The sequence below is a fragment of the Oryx dammah genome, unplaced genomic scaffold (assembly GCF_014754425.2).
Source record: "Oryx dammah isolate SB20612 unplaced genomic scaffold, SCBI_Odam_1.1 HiC_scaffold_26, whole genome shotgun sequence".
NCBI classification, from domain to species: Eukaryota; Metazoa; Chordata; class Mammalia; order Artiodactyla; family Bovidae; genus Oryx; species Oryx dammah.
The window spans coordinates 86,345,824-86,364,714 of NW_024070210.1; the positions used below are offsets into that span (position 1 = coordinate 86,345,824).

General features: G+C 39.1%; 1 protein-coding gene across 3 annotated transcripts in view; it reads right to left on the reverse strand.

The window, feature by feature from the left end:
• The window catches only part of LOC120852514 (dual specificity mitogen-activated protein kinase kinase 5), a 263,024-nt gene that overhangs the window by 169,942 nt on the left and 74,191 nt on the right, over positions 1-18,891 (reverse strand). For all 3 annotated transcript variants that reach the window (XM_040225792.1, XM_040225791.1, XM_040225793.1), the window contains one exon: positions 8,073-8,112. In XM_040225792.1, coding sequence (XP_040081726.1) covers positions 8,073-8,112 — 40 coding nt within the window. The remainder of the gene's footprint in view (positions 1-8,072; positions 8,113-18,891) is intronic.

Sequence of the window (18,891 nt, forward strand, 5' to 3'; positions counted from 1 at the left end):
CCAAGGACAGTAATTATACACCATCCAACACTGATCTATATTTTGTATTATAATTACAAAATAATATATATATATAAACACACACAAACACACATATATATATAATCATAGTGGAGGAAAAACATAAATTTTCAATTGTAAACTGATGACAGAGCAAGGAAAGAAAAGGATAATCTCTAAAAATACAAATTTTCTAGTATTGACATCCAATGGGGGAGGGTAGAATGAGTACAAGAAGGCACAGCAGTTTCTATCAAGAGTTTGCTTTAGGGTTATTTATAAAAGCTCTCACTAAACTAGATTGTAAGTGTAAGGCAAAACTGCCAAGAAAACATTTAAACATTTCTCTCAATCAATAGTCATTTGTTACAATATTCACTTACATTTTTGCTCCTGTATAAAATTTAGCAAGAAAATTAATTCATCTATTGTTTTAATTCTATACCATATAATATTAGAGCTAATATTGACCCTCTGTGTCAAGTACAGGGAAGGTTCCAGCCTGAAAAATTCTGCTAAAAGGAATAAAGCATCATTTAAAGCAGTGGTGCTCAACCCTGGCCTCACATTATAATTACCTTTATATTGAGGTACTTATATACAATAAGGACACTTTAAAAAAAGCCTGATGATGCACAGGCTTTACCCAGAATAAGAGAATCAGAATCTCTGGGGGTTGGGCCCATATCTTTGCATTTTTAAAAACTTGCCAGCTGATTTGTAGCCCACAGTAAGGTTGAGATTCCCTTATTTAAAGTTTCAAAAAAATGCTGTTTATTCAGTGTGCAGTATCACTACCAAAGATCTGCATCTCCAGACCCCCAATCAAGAAACACCATGATTCCATATGGCTAACCAAAATCTTGGAATAACCTAAAACTACCAGCCAAGAACACATTCTTTTTACAGAGAATCTTAATTAGGCTTCCATAGTCTGGAATAAAGTTGAAATTCTAGCATGATATTCAAGGAATTTTTCCACAGTCTACCTCCAATTTGTTATTCCAGTTCCTTACCACAAACCCACTCTACATGTGAACCAGATGACTGTTCCCAGTCCACATGTCCCGTGCTCTCCCCCAATCCAGTCTCTAGTCCAGGGGCTCCCTCCACTAGAGGTGTGCTTTCTCGCTCCATTCCATAGCCACTGGCCATAATACCTTTTCTATGCTTTAAACATAGCTTGAATGCCACCACCACCTCCATCAGGCCCTAAAGCCTTCCATCAGACCCTCTATCTTTCTCCCATCACACGCTGCCTTTCGCATTAATGCCCTGGCTCCTAAAAACTGAAGCCTAGAGAGTACAGTAGTTGTAAGCCTGTGAAGGGCAACAACTAAGCCTTGTGCATTTTTCTCTGGTTCCCTCCCTCTGTACCCAGCACCCAGCACACAGTCTTAAACAAGTGGTGCCCACTGAGTGATGTGGTACTTAATTCTCTAAATAAGAAGTTACTTCTAGACAGGAAGGACATGAATTGTTTGATTTCTATAATTGAACTTAAAATCAAAGACATAAACACCAAAATAAATAAAATTGCCACACTGGCCTAAACTGTAGGGAGTAATAGTGTATTTGTGGGACCAATCCCTTGCACTCTAAAAGGTCTTGATCATTCTTGAAATTTGCTTTAATCCAGAATAGTGGAGATTTCCTAATGGTAAAAAAGTGAATAAAGTAATTTCTGGGAACTTGAGAAGGAAAGTAAAATCTACCCTAAAATGGAAAAACTGGAAAAAAAGCATGACAAATACTAAATTTTTTTGGAAGAACAAGGAAAGTATGAACTCCAAGAGTCTTCATGATTATTTTCTCTTCTCTTTAGGAAGAGCTCAATTTTTCAAACTGGAGAGAATTTGAACATGAAGCACTTCCTGGAGAAAGGGTTAAGTGAGAAACTGAAATACCTGAGTGCATTTCCGCTGTTCTCCACTACACCTCCAGGACAAATAAGGATGAGTTGTCAAGTTAAATATAAGCAGTCAAGTGACTGAATTATAATTTACTCTGTGCTCAATTTAAATTAGTGTGAGGCTATTAAAATATACAGTATAAATACGGCAATTCATCACAAGCTGTCATGGATGACTTCATTTATTTGCTGGAGTGGCACACGCTCCACTAAAGGGAAGGAGAGCAAAATCACAGGTCAAATTAAGCTGCTATTCTGTTTTAATTCACTTATTTAATCTGTGGCAACATAATTGTCTTTTACAGTATGTACAACTCAGAAAGGAAATTTGGGAGGATTACAGTCAGTATACAAATGATTAATCAAATGGTCCATTTAAATGCTACTTTAAAAGCAGCAGAAACCCAAAGCAGTCAAAGAATGATAATCAGCATGTGCTACATAGAAGGCTAAATTTCCTGTACAGTGGGTTTTTCCCAATTAGAAAATATGTAGTACAAGGGAATCTTTTAAGCTCTATTCTTTCAAAGATTTTACAGAATACATTAACAGTATAAAAAGGTTCTATTTGCAAAATGGCTAAGAGTATTTTTGTTTTCTGCTCTACTTGTTTGCAATCATCTTGCTTAACTACATTTCTCCCACCACTGTCACCCACCAAAAGCTAGTTAGAAACATGTATTTAGATACAGTCATCAAATAGTTATCTTTAAAATAGCACTAGTGACATTTTCAAAGTACTCTCTTTGAGGCAATTTTCTTTTCTAAATTCAGTGATATAAATTAAAAATTCAGGGTACTTCTATTATTCCCAAAGTTCAACTTGCTTTTTATAATATCTGAAGTGATATTTTCCACCTCTGAAGTCTGAAGTGGTAAACACTAATATGCTTAGACACTGCAATAACCTTTGGGCAAAAAAGTGTAAAAAATAAGAACATTCACAAGAACAAAAATTAGAAATATTTTGAGCAAGAAGAGAAAAGTAACAGATTTTCAAGGACTCTCATCTAATTGATCCCACATGACATTAAAAGTATGGGTGAAAATGATCATTTGACTTGGGAAATTAAATTTCCCTCATCATGCTACGCAGGCATCAGAGCCCTGCAGGTGATTCTGTTTGGACAAGGACTGTGATTTGCTGCTCTTTGCAATCCCTCTATAACACTAGACAGCCTGGTTTCACAGCTGAGGTCACTAAGAGGTTCAAGTGACATGCTCGAAGTCACACAGAAGTCAGGAGGGGTTCAGGAAAAGATCAAATGTGCTTCTAACTCTTAACCTTTCATTTCAGCCCTTAATATAAAAAATGCTAAGAAATACTCTGGGTGAGAGCAATGAACACAAAGAACACTATGGGATATTTTGCTTCTGAACCGAACTTGCTTTTAGGATATTACTTTAAAACATGAATGAATGAGCTAAAGAACAAATGAAAGACTAAAGTTTATTTATTCAGTTAGTTGTTCAACAGATTATGTGTTGAACACCAAGTCCTGACATGGCGTGCTCTGTATTACACTCTGAATGCAAGGTTCTACATAAATCAATGACTAAGACAAGAAGATAACAAGACCTGTTCCCCACTTTCAAAGATACTTCAGTGTACTAGGGGAAAATGTAACTTGCGTACTATTAGAACACCAGAAGTCACCATGTGATGACACCCATAAGGGACACATTCAGAGAATCCTAGAGCGATCTGAAGGAGAAGGTGGTAAGTGACAGGTCTACCAGATGTGACAGGATCTATTCAAGTCAGCTCAAGGAGGAGCAAGCTTCGGAGCTGACCCGCGACAGATGGCGAGGATTTGGACAGGTTGGAGACATTGGTGAAGGCATTCTAATTAGAAAGAAATACATGAATAAAAGTATTGAAGTAAGAAAGTACTTGGGTTCAGATAAGGCAATGAGTTCAACTTAAAAGAAGCACAGAATTCAGACACATAAGATAATGCTTTAGAAGTAGGCTGAGGACGTATTGTGCAAGATCTTGAGTTTCATCCCATAGAGCTTTTAGTTTTACTTGGAAGTAATGCAGAGCCTTTGAAGACTTTTGAGAAGGGAAGAAATATGACCAGAGCTATGCTTTAAGAACCCAAATCCCAAAGTAGTGAACAGAAATACAGAACAGAGGTTAACAGCATGGACTTGATTGAGGCAAGACTTCCCTGGGTTCAAAGCTTGTTTCCATTACTTATCAGGTGCGGGACTAAGCTATTATGTATTCTGTGCCTCAGCTTCTGCATCTGTAAAGTGAGGATCCATAACAGTAATAAATGCAAAAGGTCACGGTGAGCTTTAAACATGGAAAATGTACGTAGAGTGCTTAGCAGAGTTTTTTGTGTTTAGTTCCTAAGTCTTGTCTGACTCTTTTGTGACTCCATGGACTGTAGCTGACCAGGCTCCTCTGTTCACGGGATTCTCTGGGAAAGAACACTAGAGTGCACTGCCATTTCCTTGCCCGGGGTTGGGGGCGGGGGGTGGGGTGGGTCTTCCTGACCCAGGGATTGAACCTGGGTCTCCTGCATTGGCAAGTGGATTCTTTATCAGTGAGTCACCAGAGTAGACACCTGCTTCTGTGTGAGTGTGTGCTCAGATGCTCATTTGTGTCTCACTCTTTGCAATTCCATGGACTGTAGCCTGCCGGGTTCCTCTGTCCATGGAATTCTCCAGGCAAGAATATTGGAACAGGTTTCCATTTCATACTCCAGGGATCTTACCTACCCAATGCATCTCCTGCAGATTATTTACCACTATACCACCTGGGAAGCCCAGACACCTGCTTAGTATAGTACTATTGGATAGTACTATCTATTGGACTTCTGTAGCTTCTATTTTCGAGACAACAATTTAAAAGCTGGTCAAGAGACATGTCTGCCAAGAGGCAAAAATAAATGTATGGATTAGCACAGTGATAAGAACGGGAAAGATACTAAAAATAAATAAATAAATAACACCAAAACAGAAAAAATCAACAGGCTTCCAGAAATTAGACATCAGCTAAAATAGGACAGTGATCTCTGAGAGACAGAAAACCAAAGAGATGAGTCCTATGACCAGCTTAGTGACTAGACAAGAGTTTTTAGTACCCATGCAGGGAGGGGATCCTAGGGGAACTCAACCACCTCCCTAAACTGAGAGAACTGGGAGTTCTGAGGAGGCCAAGGCAGCTAGAATTTACTGGAAGAAGAGCAAAAGGAGACAGCTGCAGAAAGCTGCAGAGGGCACCTGGAGTCTTTAGGTGAGTAATGATTAGCACATGGATGTCAGGAAACTACAGGAGGCCAGGGAAAGAACCCCAAGAAAGAATCAGAAGATACGATCTCCAGACCTTCAGACCTCACACTAGGCAGAGTTTGTGTTCCCACCAGGAAGGATGAAAACCCCATATTTGCCAAGGCATCAGGATAGAGTATTCAGAAGACTACTGCTTCAGTCGACTGCGGAAAGTTAGCTCTAGACTAAACACCGGAAAATTCTGAAAGAGACGGGAATACCAGACCACTTGACCTGCCTCTTGAGAAATCTGTATGCAGGTCAGGAAGCAACAGTTAGAATGGACATGGAATAATAGACTGGTTCCAAATAGGAAAAGGAGTACATCAAGGCTGTATATTGTCACCCTGTTTATTTAACTTATACACAGAGTACATCATGAGAAAATGCTGGGCTGGATGAAGCACAAGCTGGAATCAAGACTGCCGGGAGAAATACCAATAACCTCAGATATGCAGAAAGTGAAGAAGAACTAAAGAGCCTCTTGATGAACGTGAAAGAGCAGAGTGAAAAAGTTGGCTTAAAGCTCAACAATCAGAAAACTAAGATCATGGCATCCAGTCCCATCAGTTCAGTTCAGTTCAGTTGCTCAGTCGTGTCCGACTCTTTGCGACCGCATGAACTGCAGCACGTCAGGCCTCCCTGTCCATCACCAACTCCCAGAGTCCACCCAAACCCATGTCCATTGAGTCGGTGATGCCCTTCAACTATCTCATCCTCTGTCGTCCCCTTCTCCTCCTACCCTCGATTTTTCCCAGCATCAGGGTCTTTTCCAATGAGTCAGTTCTTCGCATCAGGTGGCCAAAGTACTGGAGTTTCAGCTTCAACATCAGTCTTTCCGATGAACACCCAGGACTGATTTCCTTTAGGATGGACTGGTTGGATCTCCTTGCGGTCCAAGGGACTCTCAAGAGTCTTCTCCAACACCACAGTTCAAAGGCATCAGTTCTTTGGCACTCAGCTTTCTTTATAGTCCAACTCTCACATCCATACATGACTACTGGAAAAAACATAGCCTTGACTAGATGGACCTTTGTTGACAAAGTAATGTCTCTGCTTTTTAATATGCTGCCTAGGTTGGTCATAACGTTCTTTCCAAGGAGTAAGCGTCTTTTAATTTCATGGCTGCAATCACCATCTGCAGTGATTTTGGAGCCCCCCAAAATAAAGTCAGCCACTGTTTCCACTGTTTCCCCATCTATTTGCCATGAAGTGATGCGGCCAGATGCCATGATCTTAGTTTTCTGAATGTTGAGCTTTAAGCCAACTTTTTCACTCTCCTCTTTCACTTTCTTTTTTTTTTTGGAAGATACATTCCTGATTTATTATCTCCATATTCAAAAAGAATTTCAAAGTAACAAAATAATTCTATCCACCATAGAATCCAGAATAAGGTTGGGCTCTGGGGACCAAATTCATTGTTCACAGGGTGGGCAGAACCCTCTGCCTCTAAACCATCTTTTGAGCTAATTCAGAGAAGGCAACGGCACCCCACTCCAGTACTCTTGCCTGGAAAATCCCATGGATGGAGGAGCCTGGTAGGCTGCAGTCCATGGAGTCTCTAATTAAGAGTCGGACATGACTGAGCGACTTCACTTTCACTTTTCACTTTCATGCATTGGAGAAGGAAATGGCAACCCACTCCGGTGTTCTTGCGTGGAGAATCCCAGGGACGGTGGAACCTGATGGGCTGCCATTTATGGGGTCGCACAGAGTCAGACACGACTGAAGCAACTTAGCAGCAGCTTTCAGCTCTGAGTCCTGGTCACAGTCTTGAAATCACAGAAGGTTAGAGACTGGAATTACTCAGCCAGAGGGATGAGTTTCTTGTTCAGACATGAGGAGACGGTTTCTTGGAAGTGATCAATGAAGCCTCTGCAGCAGAAACAGAAGACAAGGGCAGAGGGCATGGGGGCTGAACCAGAGGGGCCTGGCACTGGCCGGCGGGGGGATGGAGGGCGGCACGGTGAGGAGCCCTTTCACCATTTCCTCGTTTTCATCCGTGTGTCTCCACTCCGTAGAACAGGGGCTGCGTTCAGTCAGTAACCCTGATGTAAGAATGTTCTTCTCATAGTTTCTCATAGAATTTAAAGACAGGGACCAGTAGGACTCTTGATTGGATCCAGGAGAGATCCCATGATGCCTGAAGCTACACGCTTTCAATTACTGAGGTGGTCTGGCCAAAGGTCCCAGCTCCTGGAAGGCACAGTCATGTTGTCTTACGGGGACAAAGAGGCTCTTCAGTTCTTCACTTTCTGCCACATGACTTCATCGCCCGTGCAGTGGTTAGGGTCTCTCAGAATGCCGTAAAGAAGGGAGGCAGACATCATAGGCTTTATGTTGTACACTATTGGGGCTGAGGGATGCCAAGATAGTGATGCATCAGGTCCAGGGTTCATCTTCTCAACTCCAGTGGCCAGGTGAAAGGTACAGTGAAGAAGTAGTTATAAAAGTCTAAGTACGAGGTATGTGAGCCTGATACAAGGCAAAGGCAATGAGGATGAGAACAGAAAGAAAGTGGCACACGGACCCATTTCAAGGGAAATTGCTGACAGGACATGGTGACTTACGGGATGTGGCAGATGAAAGAAAGAAAGAAGGGAACAACTACCGAGTTTTTGAACTCTAAGATGAGGAAGACAGTGGTGCACTGAGCAGGGAACATGGAAAGAAGCGTAGGAGATGATGAGTCAAATCACAGTGCGGGGATCCTGAAGGTCACAAAAGGGCCAGAGCTTCCACCAGCCACCACCCAAACAAACCACTTCATTTCCTCTTTGACAATACCTATGATTCAAGCTAACAGAGGTCGCGGTGGGAGAGAAAGCAGTAAGCATCAAAACATTCATGAATTTCAGAAAACTTATATAGCACTTACCTTTACAGCTAGTATTTTCCCACTTGGGACATGATATGCTCTATGGAAAGAAAAAAAAATCATTTGGGATTACTAAACAACCTACAAAATGGACATAATATAAATCTGAATACATCCTCAGTAAGAGAAATATGATACTTTCAGAGAACACTAATAACTGTGGTAATTTACGTTTCTATTGAGGTTCATGGTTTACACAGTGATTCATTATGTACTACCTTAAAATAACTCTAAGTTAATTCTGATATTATTATCCACTTTTTAGAGCTCAGAACTCTGAACCATAGAGAAGGCTAAGCAGTTTATCAATGGTACAAGTTAATAAGAGGCAGAACTAGACATCAAACCCAAGTCTTCTGGCTCCAGATCCCTTATAAGATACAGTCACGGTATGTGGCGGTGTACACCGTACAGATCCACATAAAATGGGAGGTTTCCCTTTCGTTTATCTCAATTATATATATAGATAAACTGCATCCCTACATTTCATTAAAATAATCTCAAAACACATAGCTAAAGATATAAATTCATGTAAGAAGTCATAGAGTTACAAGGATCAAGGATGACAGCTGTCTTTTTCTTAAAGCTAGCACCTCTCAATATTTTTCAGAAAGCTACAGAACAAGGCTTCCCTGGTGGCTTGGTGGTAAAGAATCTGCCTGCCAGTGCAGGAGACATGGGTTCGATCCCTGATCTAAGATCTCACATGCCACGAAGCAACTAAACCCATGTGCCACACCTACTGGGCCTGTGCTCCAGAGCCTGGGAGCCGCGACCACTGACACGGGTGCTGCAGCTATCGAAGGCTGCGCACTCTAGAGCCCACGCTCTGCGACAAGAGAAGCCACTGCAGAGGGAAGCCCACACACTGAAACTGGAGGGTAGCCCCTGCTTGCCACAACCAGAGAAAGCCAACTCGGCAAAGACCCAGCGCAACCAAAAATAAAACAAGTAAAAGTACACTCTTAAAAAACCTTCAGAGGCCAGTTCAAATGATCAGATACAGTGAAATAATTACAGTTTAAATCAAGCAATAGGAATACATTCATTTGTGAAAAATACTAAGGGGATTATGTTTGCAGAAATAAAATACCATTACATCTCATCAAGACTTTTTGTGTGAAATGAAATGTGTGCCCATGCACTGCACTGACTGCACATTCTGACCACTATACAGAAACAGTATGCTTTAAATAAAAATTTCAAAACAAACCACATAACATAAACAAGCACTCTTTATGGCACGTTACTGGAGTGGGGTGCCATTGCCTTCTCTGTCATATAGGTATAAAGAAACAAATTAGTTTGGAAGAATTAAAATCTTGCTCCACAAAAGATTTTACATATTAGCCAAGATCAAATTGGTCTTCTCTTAATCCAACTCATGTTAAGGTGTAACTGGGGTAGGACAGATGTGGGTGAAAAGAAATTTAGTTTCTCAGGAATTTCCCATCTTTACATGCTAAGCTGCAAACCACATTTTCCAAATTTTACTGGGTAATGACCTAGCAGTAAACATTTCTCATTTCTTTTATTGTTTTAATTGAGATTTAATTGACATGCAGTATTATATTAGTTTCAGGTGTACAACATAATGATTCAATATTTGTATATACTTTGAAATAATCACCACAGTAAATCTAGTTTACATCTATTACCACACAGAATTATTACAAAAATTGCTTATTTCATAAAATAAAAACAAAACATATATTCCATCATTATTAAAAATGAAAACACCATTTTCTGTTATTTTGGCAGAAATAATCATGTGGTTGCTCTGAAATTTTTTAAAAGCTTTATTAAGGTGTAATTATATATGATAAAACTCACTTGTTTTAAACATACAATTAAAGATTTTTTGTACTCCAGTGTTCTTGCCTGGAGAATTCTGGGGACAGCGGAGCCTGGTGAGCTGCCGTCTATGGGGTCGCACAGAGTTGGACACAACTGAAGTGACTTAGCAGCAGCAGCAGCAGCAGAGTTGTGCAGTCATTGACAAGTGTTTTTAAAGTGACTGACTGACAAGTATTTGTAATTTTTCACATATAAAACGTTACAAATTCAGGTACAACTAAGAAAAAACATATATCAATATGTATATATATCCATATTTAGGACTGTTATAAAAAATTCATTCTGCTTCTCCTACTTGAGTAGACAAAGGTCAAGACAATTTTGGAAGGTAAACTTAGCCTTTATTTTATCAATTAATTGTACAGAAATTCAGATATATCTCATTAAAGGAAAGGTAAGCTTATAAAAATCATCAATTGTTCACTTTACCAGAGAATACTTTAATCTATACAAGTGTCTAAAGACTTTTTCTAAACACCAACCTCCCTATTATACATAAACACTATTCAATTATAAAACTTAAATAATTTTTAAAAATGTTATACTTTAAAGTGATACACATTTTCAAAAGTGGAACCCCTGTATTATACTGGTTTTACAACAAATTACCATTTACTTTAGTATCTGTGTTAACGTCAGACTTTTACAATGTATGAAACTACATGTCATGATTTAATTCATGATATGTCTGAACTCGCGCCATAAATTAATATATAAAAGCTTACACTGTGTTTTTTCTCAATGCATGACAGCAGAGTTGTTGGCCTAAGCCAATGTGAAGTGTGATTTGAAGGAATTTAGTTCGGAGAAGGCAATGGCACCCCGCTCCAGTACTCTTGCCTGGAAAATCCCATGGACAGAGGAACCTGGTGGGCTGCAGTCCATGGGGTTGGGTTACTAAGAGTCGTACATGACTGAGCAACTTCACTTTCACTTTTCACTTTCATGCATTGGAGAAGGAAATGGCAACCCACTCCAGTGTTCTTGCCTGGAGAATCCCAGGGACGGGGGAGCCTAGTGGGCTGCCGTCTATGGGGTCACACAGAGTCGGACACGACTGAAGTGACTTAGCAGCAGCAACTTTATTCCAGGCAATATAATACAGAACATTTAACAATTATATACCATTTTTCTTCTCAAATTATCATAGTGTCTTCCAATGTCAACATTTAAAACACTCTATATTATAAAAACTGAAATGTAAAGATATATAATTGAATGCGTACACAAGGACTCAAAACAGTGTTGTTACACTGGACAATGAGCAACACCTGGATATATCAGACTAATGGGAGTGATAGGGAAATGATTAGCAAATAAGCTAGTACATACTAGATACCATACTGGACAGTCTGGCAACTTAATTAGCTTATCAAGAAAGCTGATCTATTCCAAAAGAAGGGTCTCCTATTTCCAAGTGAATTAAAAGGGGAAACTTGATGATTTAATTATGATGCACGTTTATTCATCTGTGGAAGTTTGGGTTCGATTTCGAGAAATAAAAATGCTGTGTGGTTTGGTTTACAGTGCAATGACAGTACCAAATTAACATTTAATTTTCAAGAAGAAGTGGAGGACAAAGGCAATGCAAGGTAGGAGTCAAGTGTGTCCCTTAACTTTGCCAATGGCATTCTACCCAGAGACAAGGAATTTGTTTACTTTCAGTGGATACTGCATCTCAATTGTCTTGACCTTCCTCAACACATTAACTGTAAAGTGATTAATGAAGTTTGAATGGAGGCTCTGGTTACGCCAAAAGACAACTATACACCTCTGCATTGTTTTAATTAACAGCTAACACTTCAAATTAGTTTGCTGTTGCCACAGTAATTACCTGTTCCATTGAGTGCATGAAGGAAGCACTTTTATAAGTTACTTTTAGTGCTGAGTCCTTGAGCATTCCACTTTGTGACCAGCACAGAACTTCTGGGAATAGTCTCAGCCCTTAAAATTGAGCACATAATCTATACACACTTTAGAACTATAAAAGCTAAGTAGCCTGGTATAAATTTTTTGAGTATTAAAATAACAAGAAGACAAGCAAAGAGAACATCTATACTTTTCATACTTTCTCTACTTTCTCTTTCCATTTGGAACAATAGGTTCCATATGAATAAACAAAAAAGTTGGCACCAACCTTTAATTTTGGTGGTACAAATTCAGACAATGTATTGCGTAGTAACATTGAGTACTGTCTTATCTAATCCCACCCTTTTAAGGTAGAAATATCTAAAAGCCAGGTTAAAAAACTTGTCCAAGCATACACAGTCAATGGCAAAGACAAGACTGGAACTGAGGCAGAACACACGTATTCTAGGAACTAAAAAAATATGTGGTAATGTTTAAGTTCTCTTAACTGCATTCTAGAGCAGGGAAACTCATAATTCAAAACTTACAAAGGTGCTGCCCTATTTCAATCAGGCTAAGACCATCACATTAAATCTTTCCCAGCAAGGAAGCATTCTGCAACCACTGCCAACCTGTCAGGGGAGGGAGAGGAGGGAAGGCTGTATGCTCTGAGACACTGCCTGGGTTCTGATGCTAGCTCTGACACTTAATGTGAACACAGACTGTTATCAAACCTCACCTTGTCTCTCGTGCCTTAACTCTGAAAAGGGGAAACTGGTCTCTAAGTTACAGACTTGTGAGGTTTAGTGAGATAAGCAAAACATAGAGGACAAGGCCTGGCACAGAGTAAGTGGGTGTTACACGTTAGGAAGCTAGAAAGTTTCCAGGGTAGTTGGGTGTTTTAAGAGTAAAACCATTAAAACAGACTGAAAAAGCTCCGTTTTCTCTTCTGCAAATCTCCCTTATCCATCATACTCACTCTGCTCCACAAAACATCCTTCTGCCTCAGGCTCTTTCTACCTACATCTCAGCCTGGACCACTCTTCCTTTAATACCCACTCGACTTGTTCCATCACCTCCTTCAGGTCCAATGTTACTTCTCTGACTATCCTATGTAAAACAGCTCCTTCTCTCTTTCTTTACTGTTCACAGAATTCATCGACACTCTACACAATTTATTATTTGTCTCCAACCACTAGAAAGCAAGCTCTGTGAAAACAGGGACTTTTTGTTGTTGTTGCTCTATATGGTATCTCCAGTGCCTAACACTGTACTGGGCAAATTTTATAAATATTTGTTGGAAGAATGAATAAATTGCCCTTTTAAAAAATTATTAGTTTTTATTAATAGATTCTAAACCTATTAATACCCAATTTTTCTTTTCTAACACATATATAAAAAACTATCCTTTAAGTATGACTTGGACTCATGAGTTTTCACATATAGTATTTTTCCCTGTTCAGTTGCAAATATTTTTGTCCCATTATAATGTGCTACACAATCCATAAATTACTCAGATGTGTGTATTTTAATTCTCAAATGAATAAGAGGTTTAAGATTATTATTATTAATTTCTAAATTGTATTATAGTCAGAAAAAGTGACCTGTAAGACTTGCTTTGTGCCCTAGTATATAATCAGTTCTTAAGTTCTCTATACCTCTCTATCCTCTCAATATGATTGAAAAGAGTGTTATATGATCATGTGGTCAGCTTGTTAATGATGATGTTAAAGTCTTCTATATCTTTAATTTTTATTTGTTTCATCTATTGATTACTGAAAGACAATTCTCCTACTATGATTGTGGATTTATTAAATTTTCCTTGTCAAGCTTTTTTCTTTTTGCTTTATGTATTTTAAGGTTATGTTATTAACTATATACAAGCTTAAAACTATTATATATTCTTTTTCTTCTATCATCATATAGTAGTCCTTTCTATCTTCATCCCTAAAAAAACCCCACAAAACTTTTTGCCTTAAAATTTGCTTTGTCTTATGTTAATATAACCTCACTAGCTTTCTATTGATTAGTTTTTGCCTAATATCTTTTCCCGAACCTTTTCCTTTCAATCTTACTCTGACTTCATGTTTTAGAAACATATGCTAAAATAGTCAAAAATAGCAGATAGCTGTATTTTTTTAAGTTCAACTTAACCAATCTACTAACTGGCAACATAAATCTATAATTATTGATACATATAGATTTATTTCTATCACCTTTTCCATTTATCATCTCTCTCCCTCTACTATCCTGGATTGTTATTGCTGTTTGGTTGCAAGTTGTCCAACTTCTTAGCAACCCTACAGACTGTAGCCTGCCAGGCTCCTCCGTCCATGGAATTATCCTGGCAAGAGCACTGGAGTGGGTTGCTATTTCCTCCTCCAGGGGATCTTCCTGACTTAATCACTGAACCCATATCTCTGAAGCCCCCTGCACTGTGCCACCTGGGAAGACCCGATACATGTACACATATCCCCTCCTTTTTGGATTTCCTTCCCATTTAGGTCACCACAAAGCATTTAAAAAACTATTTATTTATTTGGCTGTGCCAAGCCTTAGTTGAGGCATGCAGGATCTTTTGAGCCATGGCATGTGAGGTCTAGTCCCCTGACCAGAGACTGAACTCGGACACCCCAAAAGGGACACTACAGAGTTCAGCCACTGGACTACCAGGTGAGTCCCTCCCCACTCTTGAGTGATAATTTAACTGAGGCAGTTATTTCCTTTTCATCTTGAGAGGATACCATTGTCTTTCAGCTTTCTGTATTATTGGTGCAAACGTGCTATCTACAATTTGCTGGCCAATAAATGCCACTGAAGGTTCCTGGACAGAAGAGTGGTATGATCAGACTTTAAAATTCTTACTCTGGCTGCAGATTACCACAGCACTATTTGAAAGAGCAAGGAGCACTTAGAATGGTGTTACTATAGTGTACGTAAGAGGGGGTAATATGAATCCAGGTAGTATTACCAGATGTGGAAAAGGGGACATAGATAGAAGACTTTGGCCAGATATAATTTATGACACATGGGGATGAGGAGGCTAAACCTAAAATTTCAAGCAAAGATCATAGAATTATGGTGTTTATTAACAGAAACAGAAGACTCTTATCTGCTGCTACTGCTGCTAAGTCACTTCAATTGTGTCCGACTCTGTGAGACCCCATAGATGGCAGCCCACCAGGCTCCCCCGTCCCTGGGATTCTCCAGGCAAGAACACTGGAGTGGGTTGCCATTTCCTTCTCCAATGCATGAAAGTGAAAAATGAAAGTGAAGTTTCTCAGTCATGTCCGACTCTTCGCAACCCCATGGACTGCAGCCTACCAGGCTCCTCTGTCCATGAGATTTTCTAGGCAAGAGTACTAAAGTGGGTTGCCGTTGCCTTCTCCAGACTCTTATCTAGTCATCCTTAAATATATAATCCTGTACTTTTTAGCTTCATGAGAGCAGAGACCACGTCAACTTCATTCAACAATGTATATATAGTATCTAGCAAAATACTTAGCACATCATAGATACTCAATATTTGTGAGATAATAAGTAAATGGTGTAGTCAGGAAAGGGGAGAAAGAAAAATGAAACAGGGAACTAATAATTTCTAACAGTCCACAGAATTATTCTAATTTCTATGTGTTGTATGTAACATAAGCCACATTTCACAGATAATAATAGAAACAGATGTGGCGATATTAAGGTAATAAGAATTCATGAATGGCAGGTATAAGATTCAAATTCAGGTCTATTTCAATTTACTGCTTGTGTTCTTCCCAGTACAGACAGAGTATACACAGGGAATGATTTGAAATGAGTTTACTTCAGGATACTGTGAATGCTGAACATGGAATTCAGAAGAAGAATGTACTAAAATTCCACATATCATATTCCCTATCCTATGGTTTATGTTTCCCTATCTTGTGGTTGATGCCAATTCATCCATTGGCATAAACTACTCTGATGTTTTATGATATGCCACATGTTGCTGCTAATACTATTTTTCTTAAAAAGTGTTATATAACTTCACTAGTATATGCTTGGTTTAACTATACTGTAAACACTAATTACCAAACAATCTGTAAATTCTTAATATAGGGTCTGTATCTTATCCTATTTTATTGCAAGTTTCAAGTCAGGGTCAAGGTCCATTCTCTTCACTGCTATATCCCCAAATTCTACCAGAGTATATGACACCCTCTCCGCTTAGATACCTAGTTTCCGTATTTAATAAATAATGCATATGTCCAACTGTTAAGCACAATGCTGGGCATTGTGGCTGGGGTAGAGAACAAACCAGACAAGGTTCTTGCTTTCCTGGAGCTTACTTTCTAGTGGGGCAAGACTGACAATAATCAAATAAATACACAATATGTCACATAGCAGAAGTGCAACAAAAAAGACTAAAGGTAGGGATATAGACAGTGATCAAGATTAGGGGCATTTTTAAAAAGATATTATAGGTAGGAGGAAATTAAGGAATGTACCTCTCATTCAGTTACATGTGAGCAGTAAAGGGGCACACCATTTAGACAGTCAGAAGGAGAGGACTGTGGGCAGAGGACATGCGGAGTTCAAGGCCTTAAGGTGGAAGTGTGTATTTGACGTGTGTGGAAGTGGAATAAGAAAGACGACCAGGTGTGGGAGACAAAGTCAGAAAGGTAACGGGAAGACAGACTGTTTAGTACCATTTAGACCACGGTGAGGTCTTTGGCTATCATTTTGAATGATATAAAAAGTCACAGGGTCACGTGGAGAGTTTATATTCAGAAAGTTCATTTTGGCTGTTGGGTAAAGAGAATTCTTTGTAGGAAATTAAGGACAGAAATTAGAACAGTAGCTGGGAGGCAAGAGATAATAGACGCTTAGAATATCGTGGCAGGTCAGAGGTGGTCCACTTGCTCAAACAGCTTTGAAGAAACGCCAACAAGATTTGTGGGTTAATATAACGGATGGTCTGGGAGAAAAAGAAGAAAGAAGAGTGACTGAAAAGTCTCTGTCATGAGCAGCCTGTAGGATGAAGTTTCCATTTGTAAAGATTAGAAAAACTAAGAAGGAACAGATTTTAGAGGAAATGTCCACTTTGGGTAACTTTGAAATGCCTAAGACATTCAACTGGTAATTAGATATGAGTCTGAAGTTCAGGGCAGAGGACAGGACTGGAGATATACATTTGGGCTTCATCAACATAGAGATGATATGTAAAGCCATGAAACTACAAAATCTCACTTGGGAATTTTTAAAAAATATTTTTATTTATTTATTTGGCTGCATTAGAGAAGGAAACGGCAACCCACTCCAGTACTCTTGCCTGAAAAATTCCACGGATGGAGGAGCCTGGTAGGTTACAGTCCATGTGCAAAGAGTCAGACATGACTGAGCAACTTCACATTCTTTCTTTCTGTAGTTCCTTTTGGAGAAGGAAATGGCAACCCACTCCAGTGTTCTGCCCTGGAGAATCCCATGGACAGAGGGGCCTGGTGGGCTACAGTCTATGGGGTTGCAAAGAGTCAGACACGACTAAGCAACTAACACACACATACACATTTGGCTGCGTGTGTCTTGGTTAAAGCACATGGGGATCTACAATCTTTGTTGTGACATGTGGAATCTTCAGTTGAGGCACACGGGATTCTTAGTTGTGCATGCAAACTCTCAGTTACAGCATATGGGATCTAGTTCCCTAACCAGGGATCAAATCCAGGCCCCCTGCACTGGGAGCAGAGAGTCATAGCCAGTTGACCACCAGGGAAGTCCCTCAATTAGGAATTAAATTAAACAGAGACGAGGTATGAGGAATGGACCTGAACAACTTCAAATCCAGAAATCAGGGAGCTGAGAAGAAACCAGTAAAGGAGATGAGAAGGTACAGAACGTCTGCCAGCAACAGAACCCACAGAACAGTACTCCCAAGGCCCTGAATGTTGGTGTTACATCTCCGACACGGCCAAGTGCAGTACCTTGCTCGGGGCAAGTATCCAAAAGAACATGTGACTGACTTCAAACGCAGTATTTTGGGACAAATGCAACTAATCTTATTATTTTCTATATGAAGATGGGTCTAGTACAACACACACAAGGTTAGAGCTGTGTTAACTTTCGTCTAGGTCCTAATTAGATTTTATTAAAAGATACACCAATCCAAAAAACTAAACAGAATTTCTATAAGAATCTTTAAAAGTGTGTAAGGAAAAGGAGAAATTTGAAAATGAAATGTTAAAAAGTCCTACATTCACACAGGACATAAGGGAGAAGCAACCTGTGTTCACATTTCAACATCTGGACTCCCACACAAATTTATGTCATGCATAAGATCAATTGCATCTGTATTTTACAATGTTTACTGAAATTATTTATGCTTAGAATTTCAAATTCTAGGAGAACCGAAAAAATATGAATCGGCCCAGATGACTCCTGTTCACAAAATAAATAACCTAGAGCTCATCATATATTTTCTGATAAAGCTTATACAATCTCATACAATTAAAGTAGGCATCTAATTTCTATGACACTATTCTGCATATTAATTTATAAATACTTTCTAATCAAATTATTTTCAATTATGAGAAGAAAGAATTTATAATAGGGAATACTTGTGCTTCTCTAATTGCGAGGTAGGATATAATTTAAGAATGGGGGACTGACTTATGATCTGACTGCAAATATTTCATATTTCAGCATAAATTATAATATGACATGTGATAAGTGTCATTCTGTTAGTAAAACCGTCATCAAAATGACTAGGGAAATACGCCTCCTCCCTTTTTTTTTGCCTCCTGGAACCAGGATTTCAAGAGTAATTGCACATATGATGACTTTTAATCATGACAGCAACACAAGAACACTACCTGTGAGGGGGCAGGGCAATTCTCTCACACACCATGTGGAAGAAACGCCACTGACTTAAGCTCCACTCTCACAGAGCATGCTGCATAAAAGCTTAGTGAAAAGCAGGATGCAATTACTGTGAATTATTTATAGAGCACTATCAATTGTTGGAAATTCTCCAAATGAATGGAAAACTTAACAAGCCAGTCACTAAAATGGTGAAACCAGTAGTTAAGCTCTGGCTTAAGAAATACACACATACACAAACAAAACAAAAATATTTTGTTATTTTGTG